General features: G+C 29.6%; 3 protein-coding genes across 6 annotated transcripts; 2 read left to right on the top strand and 1 right to left on the bottom strand.

The window, feature by feature from the left end:
- The first annotated feature begins 49 nt into the window (after positions 1 to 49).
- LOC101207194 (protein KINESIN LIGHT CHAIN-RELATED 1) lies at positions 50 to 3,165 on the top strand. Its single transcript, XM_004148936.3, has 3 exons — positions 50 to 981; positions 1,513 to 2,421; positions 2,645 to 3,165. The coding sequence occupies exons 1-3, from the start codon at positions 344 to 346 to the stop codon at positions 2,877 to 2,879; spliced, it is 1,782 nt and encodes a 593-aa protein (XP_004148984.1). The 5' UTR covers positions 50 to 343; the 3' UTR covers positions 2,880 to 3,165.
- A 9,704-nt stretch (positions 3,166 to 12,869) lies between these two features.
- On the top strand, positions 12,870 to 16,198 carry LOC101207440 (bidirectional sugar transporter SWEET7). 2 transcript variants are annotated; one of them, XM_031883860.1, is made up of 6 exons: positions 12,870 to 13,015; positions 13,112 to 13,148; positions 13,552 to 13,930; positions 14,027 to 14,089; positions 14,874 to 14,993; positions 15,661 to 16,198. In XM_031883860.1, the coding sequence occupies exons 1-6, from the start codon at positions 12,973 to 12,975 to the stop codon at positions 15,865 to 15,867; spliced, it is 849 nt and encodes a 282-aa protein (XP_031739720.1). In that variant the 5' UTR covers positions 12,870 to 12,972; the 3' UTR covers positions 15,868 to 16,198. The 2 variants fall into 2 exon arrangements, with proteins under 2 accessions (XP_031739720.1, XP_004148985.1); XM_004148937.3 differs by lacking the exon at positions 14,027 to 14,089.
- Positions 16,199 to 16,650: 452 nt separating this feature from the next.
- LOC101212500 (protein NLP7) lies at positions 16,651 to 21,170 on the bottom strand. Of its 3 annotated transcripts, none has more exons than XM_011654924.2 (5): positions 20,666 to 21,170; positions 19,447 to 20,030; positions 19,252 to 19,299; positions 18,183 to 19,155; positions 16,651 to 18,072 (listed from the first exon to the last, which is right to left on the bottom strand). In XM_011654924.2, the coding sequence occupies exons 1-5, from the start codon at positions 20,931 to 20,933 to the stop codon at positions 16,934 to 16,936; spliced, it is 3,012 nt and encodes a 1,003-aa protein (XP_011653226.1). In that variant the 5' UTR covers positions 20,934 to 21,170; the 3' UTR covers positions 16,651 to 16,933. The 3 variants fall into 3 exon arrangements, with proteins under 3 accessions (XP_011653226.1, XP_011653227.1, XP_011653228.1); XM_011654925.2 differs by having other exon boundaries at positions 18,183 to 19,125; XM_011654926.2 differs by having other exon boundaries at positions 19,447 to 20,040; positions 20,666 to 20,861.
- Positions 21,171 to 27,601: the final 6,431 nt, after the last annotated feature.

Below are 27,601 nucleotides of genomic sequence, written 5' to 3'. Positions count from 1 at the left end.
AGGGGTGAAATTACGATTGGAGCCTGGGAAGGGAAGGTAGGCTTAGCCTCCGTTGTTAGTGAAGCGAAGCGGAGCGGAGCGGAGCGGAGAAGACCGACAGCTTAGAGTTTGACAGCGAGGACAGTCATTGACATCTCATCTACTCTGCTCCTTCAACTTCAAACCCTCTTACTCAACCTTCTTCATTTTTCTTCCATTTTTCCCTTCTCCAATCTTTCTTCTTCATTTGGTTCAGCAAGGTGAGCTGTTTCATTCCCTTCATCCCTAATACTAACCCTCATTAAACCCTCTTCAAATCCACTTCCATTTTCATTTCCCCTGTTTTTCCCTTGCTTCCGCCGCCATGCCTGGTTTGGTTTCCGTCAAAACCCCGCCGGACGCCCCCCCTCTCCGGATCTCTGTCCCCGAAACACCCCCCGCATCCAATCACCGACCCCCATCTCCTCTAACCAAGAAACAACCCTCTCCTTCTCCTTCTCGATCCAAGCCTTCACCTAACGGGAAGAAGAAGCTTCAACCGGAGAGCCCCACCTCGGCCCAATTTCCGCCGGATTCTTCTCTTGACAACCCCGATCTTGGCCCTTTTCTTCTCAAGCTTGCCCGTGACACTATCGCCTCCGGTGATGGCCCCAATAAAGCCTTAGATTACGCTATCCGAGCATCGAAGTCGTTTGAGCGATGCGCTGTGGATGGTGAACCGAGCTTGGATTTGGCTATGAGTCTTCATGTTCTGGCTGCTATTTATTGTAGCTTGGGCCGTTTTGAGGAGGCGGTGCCGGTTCTTGAACAGGCGATTCAAGTTCCTGAGATTGGAAGAGGTCCGGATCATGCTCTTGCTGCTTTTTCTGGACATATGCAACTGGGTGATACGTATTCGATGCTGGGTCAGATCGAGCGGTCGATTGGTTGTTATGAAGAGGGCTTGAAGATTCAGATCGAGGCCTTGGGAGAGACGGATCCCAGAGTTGGGGAGACTTGCAGGTTTGGTTTTTTCTGTTTTGTGTATTAGATGAAGCTCAATCTTTGAGAAATGTAGGGATTTGTGGCAGTTTTGTTGGATTTTTTGTGGGTTGGAGGTGGATTTGGGAGATTGTGCTTTATCTGCAGATGTTGAGACTACTTCATTGTTAAAGAATCAACTTTTTGCTGCAATTTTTCCGCTTGGATTTCTGTGTCAAGTGGCTCTAGTTTAGTGTTAAATGTGTGTATTTTCTGTTGGCAGCCTAGTGTTTCTGTTTTCTTGATTTGTTCTCTGTTGTGTGGGAGAAATGGGTCTCTTTTTTGTGCTTGTATTGTCTTATAGTTGAGTTGTTAGACTTCTTGTATTTGCACTTTGATTGCTAGAGGTTCTGTCAATTGAGTGAAATTTGTTGCGAAAGACTTTAATATTTGTTTGAAGGTAATGTTAGTTTATGGATGGAGTTAGTGTGTGTGAGTATTGTAAGTTGATGATCAATGACGCTGCCCTGTTAAGTCTGTTATTCACTTTGGATAGTATCACATTGTATGCAGGTATTTATCTGAGGCGCACGTTCAAGCAATGCAGTTTGATAGAGCGGAACAATTGTGCAAGAAAACTCTTGAGATTCACCATGCACATAGTGAGCCTGCGTCACTTGAAGAAGCAGCTGACCGTCGTCTGATGGCGCTCATTTGTGAAGCAAAAGGTGACTATGAATCGGCACTTGAGCACCTTGTGCTGGCTAGTATGGCAATGATCGCTAATGGGCAAGACAGTGAGGTTGCTGCTATTGATGTGAGTATTGGAAATATTTACATGTCTCTATGTCGTTTTGATGAGGCAGTTTTCTCGTACCAAAAGGCTCTCACTGTATTCAAAGCATCTAAGGGTGACAACCATCCTTTGGTTGCCTCTGTCTTCATACGACTTGCCGACTTATATCACCGGACTGGAAAGCTCCGGGAGTCCAAATCTTATTGCGAAAATGCAATGAGGATATACTCAAAGCCTGTGCCTGGAACTTCACCCGAAGAAATAGCTGGTGGGTTGACTGAAATATCAGCAATTTACGAGTCTGTTGACGAGCCCGAGGAGGCATTGAAGCTCTTGCAGAAGGCAATGAAGATGTTGGAAGATAAACCTGGACAGCAAAGCACAATTGCTGGGATAGAAGCACGGATGGGAGTGATGTTTTACATGGTTGGAAGGTACGAAGACGCAAGAAATGCTTTCGAGAGTGCGATATCGAAACTCAGAGCCACTGGGGAGAGAAAATCTGCATTCTTTGGTGTTGTGTTGAATCAAATGGGATTGGCCTGTGTGCAGTTGTTCAAGATAGATGAAGCTGCAGAGTTGTTTGAAGAAGCAAGAGGAATTTTAGAGCAAGAGTGTGGCAACTGTCATCAAGATACCATTGGAGTATATAGCAACCTTGCCGCAACCTATGATGCTATGGGAAGGTATTTCACATTATTTAATCTGTTTCCTTACAATCATATCATCCATATTTTTTTGCATCTGCATATCTTGCTTGGGAACGCGACTGCCTTACTCTCTCATGGATTCCTCAGTTACTATGTTTTTTCATAATTTCTTTTGCGAGTGTTTGTATCAAATTCAATGGGGAAATGTGGGTAATGTAGCTCAGCTGATAGATGCCTTTATCTATGAAAACTATTGCAGAGTCGATGATGCTATCGAAATATTGGAATCAGTTCTTAAGTTGAGAGAAGAGAAGCTTGGAATTGCAAATCCGGATTTTGAGGATGAAAAGAGGAGACTGGCTGAACTACTGAAGGAAGCAGGCCGAACCCGAAACCGGAAAGCAAAGTCTCTGGAAAATCTCATTGACCCGAACTCAAGGAAAACAAAGAAAGAGGCAACAAAGAAGTGGTCGGGCTTGGGATTTAGAATTTGAATGGAAAAACCTCCTTGAATATCAAATCTGCTTTACTGATCCAACATTGCACATTCTGTAACATATAAGATCATGTATAGAGTTGATTTAATTTTTTCTTTTCCAATTGGAGCAAGCCCTTCTTTTTTTTTTTTTCTTTATGAACTGAACTCATTTATTGTTCTTCCTCTCTTTGTGCTGTTAATTGTTTCATTGAATGTCTGTGCCTGTAAGGCAGTTAATGGAGAAAGAAAACATTTGATCTTTTGATTGAATAAGATTATGGAAGAATGTTTTCTTATTTTTATCATTTTTGTAATAGACTCCTAACTTACATTTGGTAATCTAATTGGTTTATGAGTTTATGATCTAGTGAGTGAAATAAGTTGATTGAAAAAATTCCTTATCTACCTCAAAGTTTGGTGATTTGACCCCTCATCTCGTGGAAATAAAAAGTAAATCTATAAGAAAAATAAAAAGAAACAAAATAAAGAAAATAGTCTTTTCTTTTTGGGCAAAGCAAAATAAAAAATGTTCCTACTTGCAATGGAAAAAAAGTAGATTCTTTTTTTCTTTTTCCTTTGTTTTCTTTTTCAAAGTCACGGTGAATGAAAGAAGGCTATGGATATGAAAACTTAATTACCATATTTTATATATGTTCAAAGTAAGATGATTAAACTTCAACAAGTTAAATAAGATAAGCATAAAAATGTTCCTAGCTTAAGTTAAAATCTATTATCTCTGGTTTTATTGTACGAGTTATGGATATCAACCTTTGATGCACGAATATGACCTAAAGAGACAACAATATAATTTGCATAAACCAAGATTAATGAAAATTGATAAAATAATGACATGTAAAGAAAAATTTAAATGAAAAAATCTTACATCGGTATGGTGCTTACCAAAACACTATTCAAATTGGTTTCTAATGTCTCGTCTTGCTTTGTACGTAAGTTTCTATCGCTTATTTTGTTTATTTATTTGACCTTCTTATATTAGCCCTCTCAAAACAGATCATGGAGTAATTAATACACTAATTAAACATTACCAATAAAGAGACTCTTGAAATCAATAGATTGAAGTAATAATAATTTACTTTTTTTTTTTAAGAATAATTATAAATAGTTTTATATTATGAGACATTTTATGAATATAGCAAAGTTACTATTTGTTCTATGGATGCACTAATAGAAATCTCAAATTCTCCTGTATTTTATAAATATTACAACCATTTACCTTATATTATTAATCATTAATAAAATATTAAATGCTAAATGTTAGGGGTAATTGATAAATGGTTTTTGTGTTTCTTGTCATTGTGTTGTTGGCCTAAAAAAAATAATTTTGAAATTTCACTTCAAAATCATTTTAAATTAATGAATAGATATTTATTTCAAAATAAAAGTGAGTATTTAGTTTAAAAAAAGAGTCCATAGTGAAAGTGGGGATTAGAGGTCAAATTAAATAATGTAGGTTAAACATTTTTCTTAATCAAACCATGTTGTCAATCATTTATAATAAATTTTTATTATAGGAAAAAAATTAAAGTTAAATGTAGAGAAGCATCCATTTAATTTAAATGATTTTATGAAAAAAAAATAATTTTAATGAAAATTTTATAAAGGAAACCATTTTTCCCAAAACCACTCTTAGATATATATATTCTTAAACCTAAAAATCTCTCGGATAACACATCTTTAAACGCTTTTTAAAAGTTCATAGATTAAATATAGTCTAAAAATATATCTTAAAGTTTAAAGAATAAATTTAAAATTTACTCTACTTAACAACGCAGTAACACTTTTGTTCGACTAGGGTTCGATTTCAGTTCCAAGTTATACTATGCATGCAAATATTTAGTTCTACTTATTTCTCACTCCAAGTACTTGAAGATTTGAAAACACATTATAATTTCACAAGAGGATAAAATACCATCTTGATGTATATGTATTAGTATTAGTACATCCATAAATCAAAAGAGTTAGATAATATTAAACATTTATGAACATCTTTTATAAATACCTAAGTTGTAAAACACATTAAATGTTATGCTTAGTTGGAAAGTAAAAACAAGTTAATTATTAATCTTAATTTCATGACTTATAAACATATTTGTCTACATTGATATATTAAAGTGATATCAATATATATTGAGAATTACTAGTAGGTGTGGTTAGAGAGATAGTGTTTAAATAATTAATAATTAAGAAGAAGAGGGGAGTTTGGTTTCAAGGAATTAAGAATCTAATTAATTAAGAAAGAAAGAAAGAAAGAAAGAAAAGAGAAGGAAGAGAAGAGAAGAGAAGATGTGATTTTTATGGGGGAAAAGGGATTACAGTTTCGAAAGAAAGGGTTCCAAAAAGAGAGGGATGGGAGCTTCTAAAAATCTTGCCAAAATTAAAGGTTTTACAAATATGAAGATTTTATTCATTTAGATAGGAATTTTAGAATTTAGATTTACACCTGTGCTTTCCTCCTCATACAAAACTACCCTTTCATATCATCCTCATATGCTTTCTGGATTCTAAATTCTCTCAAATCCAACCATAACTAAATTATACCATTCATTTCACTTCAAAATTAATTAAACATTATGTTTACTATATATTTAAATGATAAACATAACACATTTCTCAGTTTTATACACTTCATTTCCTTTTTCTAAATTGAGTTTTATAAATTAAAGTCATGTAGGTTTAGATTATATGAACAGATACTGTTACACATTTAAACATAGCAATGATTTAGTTTGAATGAATGTATTTTGTTTATAATTTATTATCGTGGCTATTCAATTGCATAATTTTGATATAACAAAGCCAAAGCTTGATGAACAAAAACCAATTTTTTCTCCAAAAATATGGGTTGGAAAATTGAAAATAAACCTATATGTGATGAATAATTAGTTGAACAATAGTTTGTTTGGAATTAAACAAAATAGTTATGAAGCCCATTTTACAAAATTAATATCAACCAGTAAATGGATCCATAATTGGGATAGTATATAAGGTAATCGTATTTAGAATAATTTTCATAACTCAATTCAACCAAGCTATATGATACATGTGATTGCAAATCAAAAAATTGAAATCTTCTATTTTGAAGAAAGAAAATATAAAGTGGGAGACAATCTAGTACTCTTCCTAAGAGCATCGATTTTCGTTGATGGGAGTGAAAACGTACAACGAACACATCACAACAGTACAGCCTTTCAATTTAAACTATTTATAGAAAGCATCCTAATTATAAAAGTGTTTTAGATATTTTTGCAAGCCCAAGTGAGTTCTATAAAAAGAATGGAAGAAGTGAGACTTGAAATTGGATCTAAAATAAGTTTATATATTATAAAGAGCATAAAGTTGATGAGAGACTCATCTACGTCTATATTAAATATGTTAGCGATTGATCATCTTTAGCTAGAGTCAAAGGAAGCTTTAAACCAATAAAATTACTTCATATAATATTCTTTTTAAAGTTTAGTGATACGACAATCAACCATCGAGGATTTAAGGTAGAGATAACTTAGCAAGAAAATGTTCTAAAAGTCAACCATCTAAAAGAAGTATTATTGTAAAAAAAAAAAAAAAAAAAGACTAGATCTCTAAAATTAGGGTTAGGTATTGAGTATTAAGAAAACTCACTTTTGTAACTTTTGATTTAAAATTCCTCCAACCCATTCTAGAAGATTAATCAGAGAATCAATTAACTTCGAAAATATACTTTTAACATAAATAAATTAAAAGTAAAAAGACTTGAAAATATTCTTAAAAATTGCATATATTAATTATTTTTTTTGGCAATTCAATCAAGTTCATGCATGCAATAACGACGTTACAAAATAAAATATAAATTGAATCTCGTGATGTTTCATTCAATCGTAGTAGTGGAAAGGTGATTAATTCCCAATGTTAGCTTAATTTCATTAATTAATTGCTTTCTTTTTACGGTTAATCCAACTTAGCATATTAGTTATCAAATAAATTATAATATATATATATATGTTGATTTGGCTTGCAATTTTATGTGTATTAAAAAGATTTTAAGGATTGTTTTTAGAAAATTTGATGGAATTTTATTTTCATAATGTGTATTAAAAAGATTATTTTAGAACATTTTAAGGAATTTTATTTTTACCATCTATATTGGCTATATTTTGAATAATCCCTCCAAATACCAAAGTGTGGTAATAATGGGAAAAATTATTTATTCACCATCTACTTTCAATCTTGGCTAAGATATTTTAGGATTTGTTCGTTCTGTACTATTTAGTTTTATGGGTAGTTTTTCTTAAAAATTAGATTAAAAAAAACAAATTATCAAATTTCTTTATATATATATATATATATATTACTAATGATGACTTTTTGTTGACATCAAATTTAAGTGAACTTATCAAAATGTATTGAACATGGAAAAAAATTATTACGAATATACATTTACTATGTTAACATAGATTTAATATATGCTAAGAGGATATAGATTTACCATAAAATCAATTACATCTACAAATTAATTATCTTTTGAAAAATGATGATTGACTTTGATCGATATTAAAATTAATTTTAGAGAAAACTAAAATCGTTTGCAAACTATTTTTTCAACCGTAAGTTGAAATATGCTTTTTGTTGAGTGGGTGACTGAGGAGGAATCACCCCCACAAAATTTGCCCATTTTTTTCTCTTATTTTAACTTTTTGACATTTCAATTTGAACCACACTTTATATGTTATTGTTTCTTTTAAATAAAAAAAAATGCATTTTTATAAGATAACAATCTCATAATTACTTTTACAACCAAGTAATTTACAATCACTTTAAATGTTTAAAATTTAAAACCAAATAAAAAATATATGATGGTATTAGAAATAATTTCACAAGTTTTGAGACTAATTAACTATCTATTAAGTTTATAAACGACATTGTTTTTAAGTAGTTAATAGCTTTAAAAATGATTAATTCATAACTTTGAAAACTCGTTTTTCTAACTATTGGTTTTAATTTTTTTTTTTTTTTTTTTGGTTTAGTTTTAAGAGTATTTTCAAATTCCAATTCAAATTTTGCAATCTTACTTTTGAAGTAAATTGTGAGAAAGTAAAATTTTGGCTATCAATAATCTAAATACAAATATTCTATAGGAAATATATAAAATTATGAGAAATGAAAACTCAATTTTAAAAAGTTTGAAACTAAAAAGTAAGTAATTGTCTAGTATGAAAATTTTTGAAAATCTTATTCGATACTACTTCAAAGATTAATAGTGTGTGTGAATTAATTAGTACGAGTTCTAAAGTTAATTAACTTTTTCATAACATTATACTGTTCTTTTGTGGTTTAACATTACACGTTAATAATAGAAAGGTGATTATTTGAATAATCAACAAAGGTGATAATTTGAACCTATCAATAACATTTGGAATAGTTTCATTTCTAAATTAATTCAACTTCTCATGATTTTGTCGTTTCTGTTCCAATTAATAAATATCCAATAAGTTAATTATTTTTTTCTTTTAAATGAGAAAAAAAAAGCAAGAGAATAATTCCTCTACACTAATAATGTAAAAGGTCTTCAAAATTTATATATATAATTATGAACACATTTCTTTCATGAACACTATACAGATTATATATTCCCATTAAAATTAATCACTAAGAAAAAAAAATAAAGATAATTAAGAATATGATTGACAAAGGGAATATATTCATAATAATGGAGAAAAAAAGATTGACGATCGAACCTTTCAATTCCACTAAATCATGATTTATATTCCTCTCTCTTACCATGGAATTGTGCTTTAGAATATCAAACTTTAATGTAACACATGTATTTGTTACTTAGTGACAGAGAAAAATAATATTATATAACCATATTAATTAAATAATACATCGACAAAATTGATTATGTTAAATTTAAAATGAATATAACTCAAGCTTTCTCATCAAATTAAGATATTCAAATCATTATACCTACTTTTTTATTTACTTGTCGTTAGATAAACATGTAACTCTCAAAAAAAAAAAGAAGTTGATTTTCAATGTTTTTAAAAAGAAAATTAGTAAATGTCATGGTTAATTATACTCTAATATTTATAATGGATAATAATATTATATAGTTTTATTTGAAAGAAATTATGATGTATAGTTTTGAGATCAACACATTATTATTTTAGTTCAAAATTAATAGAGCAATACTTGAGTATACAATGTAGGTTTCACCTATCTATTTTCATACCTTCCTTAATAACAAAAGAAAAAACTATAAAAGCTATATTTTTTATTTTTTATAGCAAAAAAGTTTTTATGTATTACATTATGATTTAACATTTCACTGAACACAAACATAAAAGGTGAGTATTTGTGAAAATGTAGTAATTAAATTTAAAGTATTAATATATATAATAATATTTTTTAAAATTTAAAAATATAATAAAATTTATCAAAATCTATATTAACAATAAGTCGATCATAAAAAGAGTCTATCGTTAATAGATTTTATCGTGTTTGCAGTTTTTTTTAAAATATTGTTATACCCTTAATTAATATATTTAAATTATTATTTATTATATCGAACATAACTCAATTTAAAATATATATTATAAGTATTTTTTTTCTTTTGTAATAAATATGCATGCATCTTAAGAATTTGACATTGATTTGATATAAAGTAGTGATTCTTTTGATCATAACCCAATTGCTATTTGTTTAAAAGGAAGAAAGCTTTTTGAAATAAGAAATTATGGATTGTTCCAAAAATAATGAATAGATTAATGCCAATTTGGTTTTTCTTTATATATATTTTTTCTCTAGTACATTTTTATTTTTATTTTTCAAACCAAAACTGTTTTAATATAGAAGGTGATATTTCAAAAGATTATTATATAACCTCATTCTAATTAAAAGAATTCATACACTTTTTATTAAAATGGAGAATTAGTTAGTTAGAAGTATTTTTTCAAAAGCGTTATTTAAATTTAAAATTTGAAAAGTATTTGAATTTGAAAGTTGAAATGTTCGAACTCATTCAAAATATAATAAATAATTTTGTAGTTACGACAAAATTATATCCAAAATCATGATAAATTTAGTTCAACTCATATTTGAAGATAGATGAAGACTTATGTGGTTTTAGTCTCTATCTATTTATATTTGTGTATCTATATTCAAAGTTTACTTTATAAACTTCCAATTCTTTTTTCTTTAAATTAAAAATATTTTAAGAAGTTTTTTTAACATTGGATGTTGTACAACCTGAAACTTTTTTAATGGACTCCTAGAATTTTTAATTTTTGTTTAATAGATTTTTCATTTTGTACTAATAGATTAGATCCATCACATGATCGTCTGGATAACAAAAAAATAAAATTTAAAATAAATACAAACTTAAAAATGAATGGATTAAACTTGTATTTAAATAAATAATAACATTTTTTAAATGAGTATTTTTAAATTCATTTGAATACTAGGTTCCTACATCTCTGACATTTTAATTAAAATTGTATACTAAAAATTAATTTCATGTTTTGTTTTTATATAAGTATAGCAACTATTAAACTTTTCGCCTACTAAATTATTGTTGTACAGTAAAAACAATTCAACATATTCATAAAAATTAATTTATTATAATAAAATAATAATAATAATAGTTATCAAAGTAAGTTTTATTTAGTAATATTGGTTTGATAACCATATGTATTCATTAAAATCAATATAACCAAGTGGTCATTTTTTTAGAAAAATTGAAGGTTGAATATAAAAATAAACCATGGTTTGTATTATATATACTGGTTAAATGCAACAATTTTTATATATCTTAATTGCATTCAATTGTGCCCACTAATATAGTAAATATAAATTATATTAGCTAGTATTTTGTATTTTTAAACTTTTGTATTAAGTACCTTAATTTTTTAATATCAATGGTGTGACAGATATACTACTTTAGAGTTTATCAATGAATTAAAATACCATTATATGAAGATAGACGAAAACTAACCAATAACCAATGATATTTGATTGATATGTGAAATATAATTCAAAATAATACACTTTTTAGAGTTTTATATCAAGACAAATTATTAGTTTGTTGACATTGATCAAAATTCATTTTAAAATATAACATTAGTGCATTATTAATAGAGTGTCAATATATATTTAAAATTAGATTAAAATACTTATGAAGTGTCTTCAAACATTTATGAAAAATTAGGGATAATACTATTACCCAACCAAAAAAAACCTTCAAAATATTTTTGGAGTTATAAAGTGGTTTATAAATATTAACAAAAATGAACTAAAATATTAAAAAATCGACAAAAATAACGTTTAATAGGTTTTGTCACGCTATTTAAAAAAATCTTCTAAACAATTTTTTTTGTGCATCTTAGACAAAAGACGAGATTTTCTTAAAATCTTGAAACTTTACAATATCATTATTCTCATTATTTTGGATTTTTCTAATGCATTTCGTTAGAAACGTTAGAGTGAGATTCTACTATTATATTTAAATCTTCTCAAATATTAACTAATTTTGTTTATTTTTTAAAAGAATTATACAATCTTTCCAAATTTTAACTAATTTTTTTATCTTATAAAAAATATTATGGATCACATTTCATCTCACCCAAAATTGTATCGAGAATCGCCATCTCAGATATCCCGAGCAAAATTGTATTGAGAAAAACCTAAATAATTGATAATTTTGGATACAATTTTATCTAGCCATGAACCGAGACCAACTAAATCTTTTACCTAACTAGTCAAATTTTCTATTATAATCTTGCCAATTTGATATAAAATTGTTGATGTGAATAAGAGATTTTTAAGGTAATGATCTTGTTAACATAATTATGGAATACTTAGATTAAAATAAAATATTTGAAAAATTAGATATATGGAGAAAATTATTCAAGACTAAGAAAGATTCTTGAACAAAAATTACTTATATATTCAAATTTGAAAAGGAGTATAAATATATGTTTTCAATTTTTATAGCTCGAAATGGATGAGAAAATATGTTTAATCGATTTTTCAAGAAGAGTGCTAGTTCCAAGAGACGAAACTTATTCCCGACAATTTCTCCAAAATATCACAATGATATATGTATGACAAATGCAAATAGTAATCTTAAAAAAAAACGGTAATATTTTATTATATTTTTAAAAAATATTAGAAGTAGTTTAGAAAACGCATTAGGGAACATTTTGGAGTAAGGTCCTTCCAAAGTGACTAAAGAATTGGTACCTTAGATCATTTGATTGAACTTCTCTTTGAATTGTACTTCTTTCTAATTCTATGTTTATTTCTTTTGTGAAAATTTATTTAAATTGGATGTGGATAGATTGGAATTATTTTTGAGTGGGGCAATGGAACATGTACACATCTAATCTATTCTCCTTAAGACAAGATTGATGGCATTTTCAAATTCTTCCCTCTCTCTAAATCTCTCTCTATCTTCCCCTACCCTATAAGCATCCAATTAGGTAAGAAATTATTTTTGTGATTATCAAACAAAACACTACCTCCACTTTTTTTCTCATTCTAATTACTATTTCCGAATTTACAAATTTATGAATTTCGTTTTCATTTAATTAATGTCTATTCAATCTAATTTTCAAATCCAATCATCAAGTTAGTTTTAAACTTCTTATTCTAAACATTTAATTTTATATTTAATACATACATAATAAATTCAATTTTTTATTTAAATTTTGTATATAATAGAACTCTAAATTTTTAGGTTAATGAATCTTAAAAAATAATGGATAAACTAATGACTTATTAGATAAAAAAAAAATAGAAGTACAAAGTTTAGAAATCATATACATAGGGAAAAAAATCAAAAAGTTGAACCATGACTAAACTTATAATTATAATTTAACGTACTTTTAATAATGGTGACATGACTAAGGATGAATAAAATTAAGATTCATATAAACTATTATAGCCATGAAAAGCTATGTAGGACCCATGAAATGGCCATGCAATGAAGATTTGAGTTTATAAAAAGCTCAAGTCTGTAAGGTAGCATTTGTAGAGTCAAACTATTCAATCAAACAATTTCTCTCTTTGTTTTAGAGATATATATCTCTTCTTCTTCTTCTTCTTTTAATTACAATATGGTTTCTTTGGTGCTTGCCAGAACAGTTATTGGTATCATTGGTATGTAAGTTATTAAGTAAAAGGAAATTAAATCCCATTTTCTAATTTCAAAATCACTTCTCTATCTTTACACCAATTCTGTTTTGTTTTGTGTAGGAAATATTATTGCACTTTTCTTGTTCTTGTCTCCACTGTAAGTAACCTTTTTCTGTTCTTCACACTTTCTCTTTTCTATATGTCCTTTATTATTCTCTAAATGATTATTGATATAGAGATTATTTGAATGATTTTTGTTTAATAGTTTCTTCTAAAAGTAGTTAGAAACATATTCTTTAACACCACGTTTACGTTTTAGGTTTTATTGGTTTTATTTCTAACCATAGGTATATTTTTAGGCCGTTCTAAAGTTAATACAATTATTCATATAGTTCTTTTAATTAACTTAATCAATTAGCTTTTAAACTCAATTTCAACTTAAAAAGTGAGAGCACAACGTTACGAGAGAATTATAACATTGTCATAACTAGTTATAACATCAAGAACCCAACTAATTCTCGTATTTATGAATTAATTACAATAATAAACTTATTTTTCAGGCCAACCTTTGTTACAATATGGAAGAGGGGATCGGTCGAGCAGTACTCACCAATCCCATATCTTGCAACGCTTGTGAACTGCCTAGTTTGGGTGTTGTATGGGCTGCCAGTGGTGCATCCGGGAAGCATTTTAGTGATCACTATTAACGCGGCCGGAACCCTAATCGAGTTGGTTTACATAATCCTCTTCTTCGTGTTCTCCGATCGGAAGAAGCGGATGAAAGTTCTCCTTGTGCTGCTCATCGAGCTCGTCTTCATCACCGTTCTGACACTTCTAGTTCTGTTCATCTTTCATACTCATAGCAAGAGATCCATGGTCGTTGGAACCATTTGCATTCTCTTCAACATTGGCATGTATGCTTCGCCATTGGCAGTCATGGTTGGTTTCCCTTTCTCTTTAACTCTCTTTGTATATTGGAATATTATATAATAGTACTGTTTAGAGTAATTTTATGCTTTTGATCTTTTTTGGCAGAATCTTTTACTGTTTTCATTGCTGATTTTAGTGTCATTTATGTGGTTCCCAATAAATCAAGAGGAATGTTCTTCTTCTATAACCCTTTTTCCTTTTCTTTTCAAATGGATACATAAAAAATCATTTTACAAAAATGATCTTGAGCATGATTGTTTTTTGGATTATATGTTTAGCGATTATTAAATGTTATTAATGATTATGTTCAAAATAATAATAATAATAATAAAATTCGATAAAATATAACATACCCGATTATGAGTATCTATTATTGAAATTTGCTTAATTTTAACTCTTTTTGGTCCAATTTTAATGCTTATTTATTATATTAATATTTGCTCAAAGGTATAGACATATATATATATATATATATATATATATATATATATATATATTATACTTTTTTTCTTCTTTATAATTAAGTTATTACTAGTAATTTTTTTAAAAAAAATCTACCAAAAATTGACATTTAGATATAGCTTTTTTCATTTACTTTATCAGAAAATATTTAGGAGACAAATATTTGAAACCATACATAAAATAGATTAAGTGTTGAAATATATATTTAGATTTTTATGTGAATGGTTAGTGAGAACATATTCTATTATTAATAAAGGAAAAACTATGATTTTTACATAAAAAATAGACTAAAATAAAACGTTAAACAATTAATTTTTATTTTTTTAGGTTTCTTAAAAAATTAAGGTTACAGAGATTATTTTCACCCATAAAATTTCAAATTTTGAAAAACTTAATTTTGGTGATAGAATTTAACAAAGAATATAAATATTATATATATATATCATCAGTTTTGAAATAATTAAAGGTTTGTTTTGTTTTTGTGATGCAGAAATTAGTGATTAAAACAAAGAGTGTGGAGTATATGCCTCTCTCACTCTCTGTTGCTTCTTTTGCCAATGGTGTGGCTTGGACTATTTATGCTCTCCTCCCTCTTGACCCTTACATTTTGGTATTTTCTACTCAAAACTCAATACAGTACTCATTCAACCTAATCAAATATATATGCATCCTTCTAAGCTTAGCTTGACGATAATTAGTGTTCACCCTCGCTCTCTTAAGACTATGAATAGGAGGTTTAATCCAAACAATCAACAAGATCATTGAATCTAGTATTGATTATTGTGGATTTTATCCTTTAAAAAATATTCTCACAAACACAAAGAGAGAGGCAACATACAAAGAAAAAGGTTTGAAATGCTTTAAACTTAAAATATGAAATTTTGGGGAAAAAGAAAGGAATAATTATATCCTAATGTTTCTTTTAAGTTGATTAAAAAAAACAATAATGGAGATGTTCTCTATATGCATATGTAATATGTAATGTTAGATCATGAATTATATCCATTGCAAATGGATATATATATTTCTTTTCTACAAAAGTGTAAGGTCTAGCTTATAGAGACAAGCATCTTACACAAACAAATAATAATGATAATAGTTTTAATTTTATTAAAAAAAATGTTAAATTAAAAAGCTAATCCAATTGTGTTTAGTAGATGTTTGAAAGTTAAATAATAGGATTAAAATAAACTATAGATAGTCCACTTGATTATATGTTTGATATGGAAGATCAAAAGGTTTGGTTTGTGATTACATTGAATTCAAATTTTCTTCAGATTCCAAATGGGCTGGGGACACTATTTGGGCTGGCCCAATTGATACTGTATGCAAGCTTTTACAAATCAACAAAGCTCCAAAAAGAAGAGAGGGAAGGAAAAGGGCAGGTGGTTTTATCAGATCAGCTGGTCACCAATGGAAAAGAGTGTTGGAAGAATGACAACATTGAATCTGGGAATCCTAGAGCTGAGGTCCATGGAGCTTGATGGCCTCCCCAACATCTCCACCCTCCATCTATCACTTTTGTAATATATAGATAAAATATCACCCAAAAAAAGAAAAACAAGAAGAAGAAGAAAAGCCCTTTCTATTTTTAAGTGTTGGCAAATTCCTCATGTTTTAATTTGGGGGTAATAACAGACGATCACTGCATAGACCAGTGCCAAAACAATTGGCAAACCTTGTAATGCCATTTGAGTCTCTTTTTTTCTTTCTTTACTTCCTTTTTTTTGTCCTAGCTTTGTTTTTTTGTTTTATCAATCTATGTATTTGGAGAAGCTTTACTGTTTGAGTATATCAATTGCTTTTTCTGATTCTCATGTTTTGTTAAATGATTGAAATATCACTTATTAACAAGTTGGTTATTAACCGGTGATTCAAGATGATTAGTATGATTCCTATCATGCCATTACACGACCATACAAATAAAGATTCTAGTTACAAATATGAAAATAATGTCAAAGTGAGTTTAACTCAACTATAAAGTTGGTAGTTTACTTTTCTTTTGTTAGGGATGGAAGGTTTGATATTCATATTTGTTAAAAGAAATAACAAATATGAAAGATCAAATAAAACAACAAACAGTAAAAAGAGGAGTCCTTTCGATTTGACAAGGCTTGCATCAATCTGAAAATAAGATAGATGCATACCTCTTCCACAATGGTGCATCTCATTCAACAAACAATATCGATACTAAATCGAATAAATGGCCTCCTAAAGATCATCAACGTCGAGAGCAGGTTGTCTAGTCTACAATTGTAACAAGAGTCTAGATGTTTATATCGCCTTCCGGGTACCCAAAATGTTTCATAAACTTGAAATTCTCTCAAGTTCCTAATTTCAAACTCAACGCACCACCTCTGAAGATAATATTTGACAGGAAGCAAAATGGTGAACTGCAAATGAGGAGAGAATCACTACAATTCACATGAACGATTTTATACAGTTTGAGCAAAATAATATCAATACCTAGAACTAAATCTTCACTTCCTAGTACTAATACAACATAGGGAGGAGAGGTCGACAAATTTTCAATATCCACAACCTGAATTCTCACTCCCCACCAGTACTCTCACAAGAACTCCCAAGATTGACATTTAAATCATGAACTGACAATCTTATGATATTGCTACCTGACGACTTTGAGATATCTACACACTCTTGTAGGTCTGCATCACACGCAATAAGAACCCATTCACGATCGTCATCCATATATTTGATATCAAACGTACCAACCTCCAGTTTCAGTCTCTTTGCCACTTCTTCTCTCAACTCCACAATACCAGAAGTCAAAGGAATTCGAAATCGAATAATATCTTCCTTATAAGTGGCCTTGATAGTCATCCTCCTTGGTTCTTGCCTTAATGATATATGAGGGACTGTGTGACAAACAGAGTCCATAGGTTGTCTCAGAGCTATATCATGATGGTTGGACCAACAAAATTCGGGTACTTGCTCATCAAGAACAGCATCCGCGACAGAAGCACAAAGATTTTTCAAGTCCTTAGAACTTCCTGCATCCTCAATCAGCATTCCTCCAAATGGTTCCTCAGGCTCTACCATCACAAGTGTATCCGGGATTGAACAAGGAGGCGCCGATATATTCAGTTTATCGATTGGATGGAATGCTACTTCAGGAGATTCTCTTCTTGCACATTGTTCATGCTGACGAATAGAAATCGGATTATTTGCTAGTGCACTGTCGTTTGCTGGACTACCTTGGCATGAACCATGAGAAGTAGGTGTCCCGGCACTCTCTTCCCGTGATCCGCTTCCTGTTCTAAAATTGTTCAAACCATTTCCAAACTTTGGCAGAAATCCATTCTGTTCGTGAATTGGTTCTTCTGGACTCAACACTCCTCTATGTAATCGATCTTCCAATCTAGCCTGTGTGTCATTTGTCTGTGCTTCTGGGGTGTTTGTTTCCTTATATTGAGAATCAGATGGTTGAGAAGCAACAAAGTTTTGCTGGTTAGACCCTTCTGGAGTTAAAGGATGAGAACTTGAGCTAACAGTAACAGGAAGTGGACTTGTAGCCAGAGAAGATATTCCGAATGCTCCTTCAGCCCCTTGAACAGATTCAATCACACGTTTTAGTTTTGAAAGTGAACGATTGACCTTGTTGATCTTCCGAGATGGCCACCGTGAGATCCCATGTTGCCTACAGATACGCTTCATTGTTGTGGGACAAACTGTAAAGTGGAAAAGTGATATATCAAACTTTAGTTGATTCCTGTTTAGATAGATGAGCAAGGGTAGCTCTTAATTTTTACAGTCTTACACTACAAAATCAACAACATACCACCAAGGCTTTTAGCAGCATCCTTAAGACTGCCAGCAAAATATTGTTGTAGAACCTCCAGACTAATTGATTTCTCTGCCTTTCCACGCTTCCTTTCGGATGTCTTTTTTACTTCCTTATTCTGTGGACAAGGAACGGACTTGTGGCTTTCCCCGTCCCAAGCACCATTGTTTTCATCCTTCGGAGCATCATGAACCATTAAAGATTGTTGTTCCAATGTTTCTAATGCAGCTACCTCTACTGCTTTTGGCATGGCATCAGATGCAGGTGGCAATTGCACGGGTCGCGGAATTTGAATATATTCAAATCTCGAGTCAAATCCTCCATTTCTAGATGCTTGAATGATCTCAACAAGTCCTTCCTTGTCCTCAAGATTGATTCCAGAAGCAACTTTGAGAGTGTAGAAATGCTTCTTCATTGTTGCCATTAATGCACCCAACAAATTCTTTTGTTCCTGGTAATCAACAATGCTCGGTGGCAGAAAAAATTCTAGAATGTACTCATCATCTCCAGTAAACGTGCTTCGTAAACAGATTGAAAAACAACTCTTCAACCCAAACATAAGTGCATAGTGTACCAAAGGGTACTCAGTCTTACAGAATTGGGTGACGTCTCCACAAAAACATGAGCTGTGAGATAAAAACGCTCTCCCTGAAACCCCTTGACCCTTTTGTAAATGGTGTTCTAAACATGCGTCACGAAAACCCCACATGTGAGCATCGACAACATAGGATGCTACTTCAGTTGCGGACATACAGATCCGTCCCATGCAACTACCATCAAAGCTTGTACAACTTTTCTTCAAACCTCCACCGTTGGCGAGCACGTTTCGGTGCCTGCATGGAACCCAGGTTTGAGCCAATGGTAAGTTATGAGTTTCGCATACAACTGTGAGTACCTCCAAAATTTCAGCCAGTGCATTCTGACGACCTTCATTGCAAATCTGGTTTGACAAGCATTGCCAAGATTGTATCTGTGAGAACGAGCCAGAAAAAACAAACTAGACAATATTCATCATCCGGGATGCAATAAAGCACCAGTTTCATACATACAAGTTTTCGCCACTGACCTGATTATTCGGATGATCCAAAATCTCTGAACTTTTTAGATTGACAGCCTGCAGATGAAGAGAATCACAAAATTAGCGAAACATTATATCCTCTGTCCAATACAATCAAGAACAAGTGGCATTAACATGAGTGCACAGCGCTTGTTAAGACAAAAAAAAAAAATGAAATTCAACAAAGGGCAAGGAAACTCAAACCTCAAGAGCTTTGCAGACTTTGTCTACCTCAGGTGCATAATTGATCTTTGGTGAGGTCATGATTAGCTCAAGAACACCAAGACAAGAGTGGCCGGAAGGGTCAAAAACAGGCAAAGCCAAAGTTCCCTGAACATTGTAGTTAAGAGCGTGACTAAGTCGAGGATACTCCTTGCTTGAGTAATACTGCACATTTGGAGTCCATTCTGGCAATTTTTGTTGGAAAACACGACCAGGGAGCCCAAGATATCCATCCTGGTCGGCGTCCAAGGAAAAGGAAAACGTCAAAGAGGCCATCCTATATTGATGCAGTCCATTGCTCTGTGAATCAAGGAAAAACGGTTGCCCGGAAGTTGAAAGTACCAACTTGCCACCACTTTTTACAGGCGCCCAAACTTGAGCTAGAACATGCTGGTCAGATGATTCTTTAATGTACCGAAGAGCTTGTGCCATTTTCTCTTTGATTAAGCAATACCCATCTGGATTCTCTGATGGCAGTACTCCCCATGACGAAGACGGAACTGGAAGAATCTTAAACTTTTGGTTCTCCGTCGGCTTTTGCGGTACAGAATGTGAATTGGAAGTACCTGCTCTCAGCTGTAAAGTTAAGCCATTTTAAATGGAAAAGAATCCGCCTAACTAAATCCAAGAAGACAATATCAACAACAGCTCAAAATGACAAGATAAGATTGAAACAACCCCATAAAGAATCACATATCTGAATAAGCAGATATATTTCAAAAGTAAAGACTTAAAGTATTTTCAATCTCACAGTAATCTTTGTTCCTATTCTTCAATTTGTTTATACCCAATCTTTGACGTACTAACAATGGCATTAGTAGACATCAAAACTACAAACACAAATTTATTCAAAGCCTCATTGATTCATTAAAAAAGTTTTTTAAAAAAATGAGAAGTCCAAAAACCACTCAAATAGTCAAAGAAGCAAGAAAATGGAATCCCACCCATCAGAAAGCCGATAGTTTATATATTCAAATCAAACCACTATTGAATCTGAAAACCATTGAACTAAATTCCAGCTCGTTCTCCCTAAAGCAGAAAATCCCCAAATCCCCAGTTGAAATTCGCTCCCCTCACAAGCATCAATCAGCTCAACTGAACTAACACCATTAAACTAAAACTAAATCAAAATCGAGAACAGAAGGGGAAAACAAGACAAAAAGAGATTAAAAAGAAAACAAAAATGAAATGAAGAACTGACCAAGAACAGAGCAAGCATAGGCAGCAAACTTAGAATCATCATCATCATCAGCTTCAGAGAAGGCCCAAAGAGGGGAAGCAAGATGATCGGAGGTGGAAAGGAGAAAAGGGGACATGGGATTAGAACCAAAAGAAGGGATTTGATCCAAAGGCCAAGGAATGTCCAAGTCGAGATCGAAATCCATAAGTGGGGTACGGTCGTCGGAAGAAGAACGGTGGTTAGATTTGGGGAAAAGGGGAGACGGGTGATCGGAATCCGGCTCGGTCATGACGAGGGGATTGTTGAATAAGATTTTTACAGTGGATTTTGTGTCTCAAAAGATTGATGGGGAAGAAGAAGAAGAAGAAGAAGAAAGGGTGAAGAATAGGTGGTGGTTGATTGGGGAGTGTGATTCCATCGAATCCAACTACGAGTTGTACAACTTGGTTTTTGTGAGAAATTTGTTTTTGGATAAAATAAACAGATTTGATTCCGTGTTGCAACCCACTACCACAATCGATACTCCGCAGACTTTTTGTCTCCATTCTCCATTCTCCATTCTCCATTCTCTACCTTCTAAATCTACCACTGCAATTAATTACATTAACATATTCTCTTTCTGCTTATAGTCAATAATGGAGAATATAATCATAGCGAGTAAAACTCACTTTATAAATTCTTATATTTCTTTTGTTTTTTTATACATTTGGTCAACTTCTCATTACGGTATATACAACAATAGCTTAAATGCAAAAAGTAATTTACAATAACTTCCTCAATATTGAAAAACAAACACACATATGTTTGAGTTTAGAAGTAGATATCTTGTTTTATTTTAAAAGATTCAAGCTCTTACCAATATATGTTATATTTCTTCATAATTTATATCAACGAGTGTAATATATGATTTGTCTCTATTAGGACACAATAATTCAGTTGAAAACATTCCCAATGCTGTAGAAATTGAGTTCAAGAGAAATATAACCTTACCTATTATTCTTCATACGTGTCACATGCCTCACTCCGCATGCATCCCAAACTTCGCAATACGACACACGACGTGACTTGAGCAACTTTGACGTTTCAAAATGAAATGTCAAGATGCTTAATTACCTAGTTTCAGTTTAATTAACTTAATACTTAGTCATTAGGCGATAAGAGGATAAATGATGTAAGACATTAGTAACAAAGACTTCTTATCGGTATGTTATCCAAATACACATTTTACACACGTAAAACTTAGAACACGCCTTGATTAGCTTCCATGCGTAATAGCTCGCCTTCCTTATCCAAACTTGGCCTTAACACATGAAAACCTGAAGAGGAAAAACTTAAAACATAAGTCAAAGCTTAGTGAGCGATAGTTTTGGAAACCTTTTTGGCATACAACATATGGACTCATTTTTATAAACATGGTTTTCATCACCTCATTTCATAAATAAAATATCACATATTAGTCTTGCATGTTCCTTTCTCCCCTATTTATATGAATCTCAAATTGGATCAATCACCCTTAAGTACTCAATTGAAAGTTTGAAACGTTGTATGCATGATGAGTACTAATCGAAAGTTTGAAACGTATTGTATGCACTATGAATGAATCAGCATAATGCTTTTGTTCAATACTTTTTGAGATATATAATCAATTAACACGACAACTAATGTAGTAATTGTTATGTTTGTTAGTAAAACAAATAGGTGTCGGGAGGATTGAAACATACAAACTTTAAGAGATGCATTACATGTCAAAGTATCACTTAGTTCAAAAATAAAAATAAATAAACATCAAGAAACCTATAATTTAAATTTATATCATGGATTATACACATACATATATTCCTAAATAGATCAAAGATATAATTCTTTACAAAGGTCGATACTAGACTTATATGACATAATTGAAAAATGTAAATCAACAAAATAATAAAAATACTCATGATCATTTCAAAATAATATATATATAACAAAACACAAACAAACTTCCAATAATTCATTGGTAAATTATTCTTTTTATTGAATAATAAATAATAAAAAATTGTAAATATACAATTATTTAAGATCCAAAGTCAAGGAGAGAGTCAAAAGAACAAAAAAATCTCAAATTAATTAAAGTATTTATCATCACACTTATATATTCATAATCGTTTTTTAATTTCTTGATGTGAGATTAATTTTAATCACGGCAAAGTTACTATATGTCACCTTAACTACATGTTAGAACAAAATTTAACTAACATATTACATTATCGGAGGTCAACAAAACTTGAATTCCCCAGAGCTTAATGGTTTTTCTGTCCTTAATTAATATATAAATAACTTTTGTACTTCCATTTTCTCTAATAATAACAACAATAGTAGTAGTAATAATAAATATGAATAATTCCAATAATTAAGCATGTGGGTTAGTGAAGTAGTCTACTCAAAAATTAAAATAAAATACAATGGCACAGAATGTGGATCCAATGTCATACAGCATTTACATAAAAGCTATTTAAACTTTACATTTTCTTCTGTTTTAGCTAATTGGACTTATATCTTACATCATCATTTTTTTTCATTTTTTATTTTTACTTTTTTGTTATTATATATACAATTAAAAGCCAAGGCAAAAACAACAACAATTAGTTGGTTTATATTCATTTCTTTTCTCTATAGACAAATTTTGTTTTATTGGAAAAGTTGTTAGCATTAGCAATAATAATAAAGATAAGCTTGAGATTTGTAGATTTTAATTTAATTATTTTTCTTAATTGACTTTTAATAACTAAGTCTAATTAAACCATTTTTGATTGGGGGCACTACCCATTATTTATTGCCAATGATGGTGCTTTGTGTTAAATAATATTTTCCTCTCTTTTTTTTCTATTAATGAAGACAAAGGTGTTTGATTATCAAATTAATAAAGCTGCCTACCCCATTATTTTCCTCTTATTTTTATTTCAAAGTAATAATAAATATACTTTACTCTTATTCTTTTTTTTTTTTAAGGAAAAAAAATCATATTTTACTATTGGAATAAAGGTAAGTGTTTAATTTATTAATTAGTGACATTGGCATATTAATTAAGTAATGATATAATGAGAGCATAAAATTTTAAGAAATCTCTAGAGGAAGTGAAAATTTTGATCTCTCCAAGATTTTTATGCTGCTTAGATAGTGACTGATTTAATACTTTATTGTAGGTTTTTTTTTTCCCTCCTTTTGTTGGTATGAAAATATTTAGACATAAATTTCATGCAAACTTATAAAATATCTTAAATAAATTAGGAAAGTTTAGATGTTTTTTATACTTTCTTTATCATCTATTATTACAGAGAAAAGAATAATTTATAATTGAACAATTTGATGGACAACCAACTTCTTTGAATGCATCAAGTTTTTCTTCATAACTATTCAACTGTAGTTGGTTTTTGTTCTTTTAAATCAATGAAGAACTAGGGTAATATACAACTGCATATTGTTTATTTATATGTTCCTAATAAATTATTATTATTAACCAGCTTTCATTCAACAATGATTTAATTGTATTGTTAAATTTTATTTCTTGTTGATGAAATTTTAGCTTATAAATACTATTTGCATATCTATCATTAGGTTTTTTTTATACCTTTTAGTACTTGTGTCTTAAGAAATCAAACTAAATTTTGAAAAGAAAAAAAATCATTGTTTCTTTTTTTAGAATTTGACTAAAATAATTTAAGTGTTTTTTTAAAAAGAAATGAGAACCTGATCAACAGAAAAATAAATCATAAAATGATTACCAAATCAACCATATAAATAACAAAGAAAAGAAAACCAAAATTTTAGAATGTTTGACACTTAGAAAATTGTTTTTAAACCTCCATGACTTCCAAACAAGTCTTATTTTGTTCTTAATAATTAGAATTTAAAATAAGACAAAGATATAAGCAAGGTAATATTTTTAAGCCAAAGCTAAAAAATTCAAATGACATACTTCTTAATCGTGCGTAGATTCTTATATCGGTTTAATTAAAATAGTTGGCTTGATAGGATAATATACGAGTGTATCTTTTTTTCTACTTCCTTTTTTATCAATTGTATTTAAATTTAGAAAATGTAAAATTTGTCTATAATTAATAAAATAGAAAAAAGAAATATTGGTTGATGTATATATTTAAATATTTTGAATGTGGAAGTGTAGGAAAGATATATTGGTTTTTCTTAATTGCTCTCGTTGTCTCATTTAAGAGTGAGAAAGGGATTCTTTCTCTCATAGGCTATCGCCCACTTGTGTTTTCTTCAACTTGAATGGTACTTTTCTTTGTTGCCATCATTTATTTTTTCTTTATTTTTCTTTTGACTCTCTATTTTTTTAAAATTATTTTATTCTTATAATTTCCTATGCTTTTGGAAGGCTCCAATGAGGTGTGGCTGTCAATTCTTCTAAGAGTTCATCCATATCTTCAATGGAAAACTATTGTCTTCTTTTGTTTGAGTTTGAGAAAAATGTAAACAGAGAAAAGGGTGATGTAAGATTTATTATATTAAATTAAATTTGTTTTTTAATATATTTAGATTTTTTTTGAAAAAAAATATATATATATATTTGAAAAGATAAATATCTAATAAAGTATAAGACTATGTCCTCTAAAGGTTAATTATTATTGTTTAGTGACTATATTATATATAAAGAAGAAAGTTAAAAAGAAAAAGAAAATATGTTCTTTTGTTTTTCTCGTGAGTGGCTTTTATGGTGTTTTTTAAATTTGAGAATTATTGCAAGTAAAGAATAATTTTTATTTGCTAATTAACATTAAAAAGAAAGATAATTTCCACCAATGAAGTTTTTAAAAAATATAATAATATGCAAAGTTATAATAGTAGGTTCAAAAATGAAATGCAATATAATTGTAAGTTTGAATACTTTTTTCATTTACTTTAACACCATTATCGTATTAGTTAATAATTACATTTCTATTTTTCAAATTAAAACTAAATCAATAGTAAGACACTAGTATGAATTTGAACATAAATAAACGGGTCAACACCACATATAATCTCCACAAACAAAAATTAAAAAAGATTGTCAAATTGTTTATAAAAAATTGAATAATAAATATCTGGTTGGAGAGGTTAGAGATTAGAGATGTAAATTTGTTATATATTCTCCATGAATTCTATGTATATTATATAAATCAAATGATTGGGAGAAGAATGTGAATGAAGGAGAAGGAGAAGGAGGATGGAAATTTTTCCAAAGGAATAAATTTGAAAAAAAGAAAGAAAAAAAGAAAGGTATTAAAAGCTAATTAAGCAAATATATTTAGTGTATGATTAGACATATGGCTTAAAGGCTATGACTTTCTTTTTTTTGTTTGTGAAAGAAAAGGGTAAGACTTTTTCTCCCCACAAAAAAGGAATCCAATATGTATGGAAAAGATTCTTGCTAAGTAAGTAGAAGGAATATTCTAATATATTATGGCATAGAATCTATATCTATGTATATATATTTAGAGAACCAATTCTATATAATACATAATGTTGTAAAATAATAATAATAATATTGTCATATATTGTAATGATAACAATAATCATTTTTACTATGATTAAAAGTATTTTTGAATTTTTAGCTAAAATAAAAATAATAAAATTAAAGCTACTATTTTACTTTTCACTTGGAATTTTAAAAAATATTTTTAGAATTTTCTTTTAAAATTAAACATGAAAGAAAAATAGCAATCAAAAACTCTTTTTTTCTAAAGCCAATATTTATTTTCAAACCACGACAAATATGATATTTGTTCGAATACCCTAAAACCCTAAAATTGAGAACGAAAGATGAACAAAAGATAACCGTATAAAGTGATAATCAACTTTAATATATATTATTTGTCAATTATACATAATTGAATTAGCTACCACATGAATAACATTATATTGATATTATTAAAAAAAATGGAGAGAGAAAAATCAAAGCATAGATAAGATCCATTTCCTCAAGAAAATTAGTTGCATTCAAATCATCTAGTTGGTATGTTGCATCGATCTACATTGGACATATAACATTGAAAAAAAAAAGATTGAATTAAAAAGAATAATAATGATTCAAATTTTGGAAAAACTTACAAAATTGTATAGTTGACATATATCAATAGGTCAACCATTGAGAAAGTAGACATTTGTAATAGAACTTGAGAAAAAGAAATATACATCTATTTTACTATTTCATAACTTGAATTAAAATTATTAATGAATGAAATTAGTCAAATACTGCAACATGTAATTAATAGAAATATATATTTTGATGGAAAAAGGGATATTAATTATATGAATATATATATTATCAACTCCTCTACTGGGTTTAGTTTTATATGATTAAATATTAACACATCAAAACCCTCTTTCATTTCATATTATTATAAGATTTAGGAGTTCATATCAATCAACCAATCTTTTCATAAATGATTTTGTTTGATTAATTAATATAAATTTGTCAACCTAACATCATTTTCAGTATTTCCATAAGGAACCAGCCTAAATAAGGTGAGGTAGGTTCAAGTGTTGTGTTGGTGATAAATACAACATTAAATACTCAATTAAATTGACCATTTCAAAATAATACAATTTTATATATATAAAAAGAATAACAATAATTAAGATAAAAAAATAAATAAAAAGTTACAATTAGAAACGTCATATAGATAATTAAAGAATAGAAAAGTAAAGTTAGAGGTCGGCAAGAATCACAATAATAATATTAATTGCTTACAATTTAAAAACACATGATGGTTAATAAATTTAATGAGGAGTAAAATACAAATACACTTTTTTAGTTCTTGAAATTCAAAGTAATTGTAGACTAATTAACAAAATCAATATTTCGATAAGCGCTTTTGGATAATTTAAATTATGGAGTAATCACACGTAGGATCAAATTTTTCTTTTTTTCAAATTTGGTTCGAAAAACAATGAATTAAACAAAAAGAAACAAATTTT

The sequence above is a fragment of the Cucumis sativus genome, chromosome 4 (assembly GCF_000004075.3).
Source record: "Cucumis sativus cultivar 9930 chromosome 4, Cucumber_9930_V3, whole genome shotgun sequence".
Lineage (NCBI taxonomy): Eukaryota > Viridiplantae > Streptophyta > Magnoliopsida > Cucurbitales > Cucurbitaceae > Cucumis > Cucumis sativus.
The sequence above is the reverse complement of the archived record's forward strand: the minus strand, read 5'-3'. Positions and strand labels throughout refer to the sequence as shown.

Excerpts from the sequence above, each read along its gene's own strand:
- LOC101207194 (XM_004148936.3), top strand. The coding sequence starts at position 344 with ATGCCTGGTTTGGTTTCCGTCAAAACCCCGCCGGACGCCCCCCCTCTC. Across the intron at positions 982-1,512 it reads AGAGTTGGGGAGACTTGCAG|GTATTTATCTGAGGCGCACG; the intron begins GTTTGGTTTTTT and ends CATTGTATGCAG. Across the intron at positions 2,422-2,644 it reads ACCTATGATGCTATGGGAAG|AGTCGATGATGCTATCGAAA; the intron begins GTATTTCACATT and ends AAACTATTGCAG.
- LOC101207440 (XM_031883860.1), top strand. The coding sequence starts at position 12,973 with ATGGTTTCTTTGGTGCTTGCCAGAACAGTTATTGGTATCATTG. Across the intron at positions 14,090-14,873 it reads GGTTCCCAATAAATCAAGAG|AAATTAGTGATTAAAACAAA; the intron begins GAATGTTCTTCT and ends TTTGTGATGCAG. Across the intron at positions 14,994-15,660 it reads CTCTTGACCCTTACATTTTG|ATTCCAAATGGGCTGGGGAC; the intron begins GTATTTTCTACT and ends AATTTTCTTCAG.
- LOC101212500 (XM_011654924.2), bottom strand. The coding sequence starts at position 20,933 with ATGACCGAGCCGGATTCCGATCACCCGTCTCCCCTTTTCCCCAAATCT. Across the intron at positions 20,031-20,665 it reads CTATGCTTGCTCTGTTCTTG|GTACTTCCAATTCACATTCT; the intron begins GTCAGTTCTTCA and ends AGCTGAGAGCAG. Across the intron at positions 18,073-18,182 it reads TGCTGCTAAAAGCCTTGGTG|TTTGTCCCACAACAATGAAG; the intron begins GTATGTTGTTGA and ends TCCACTTTACAG.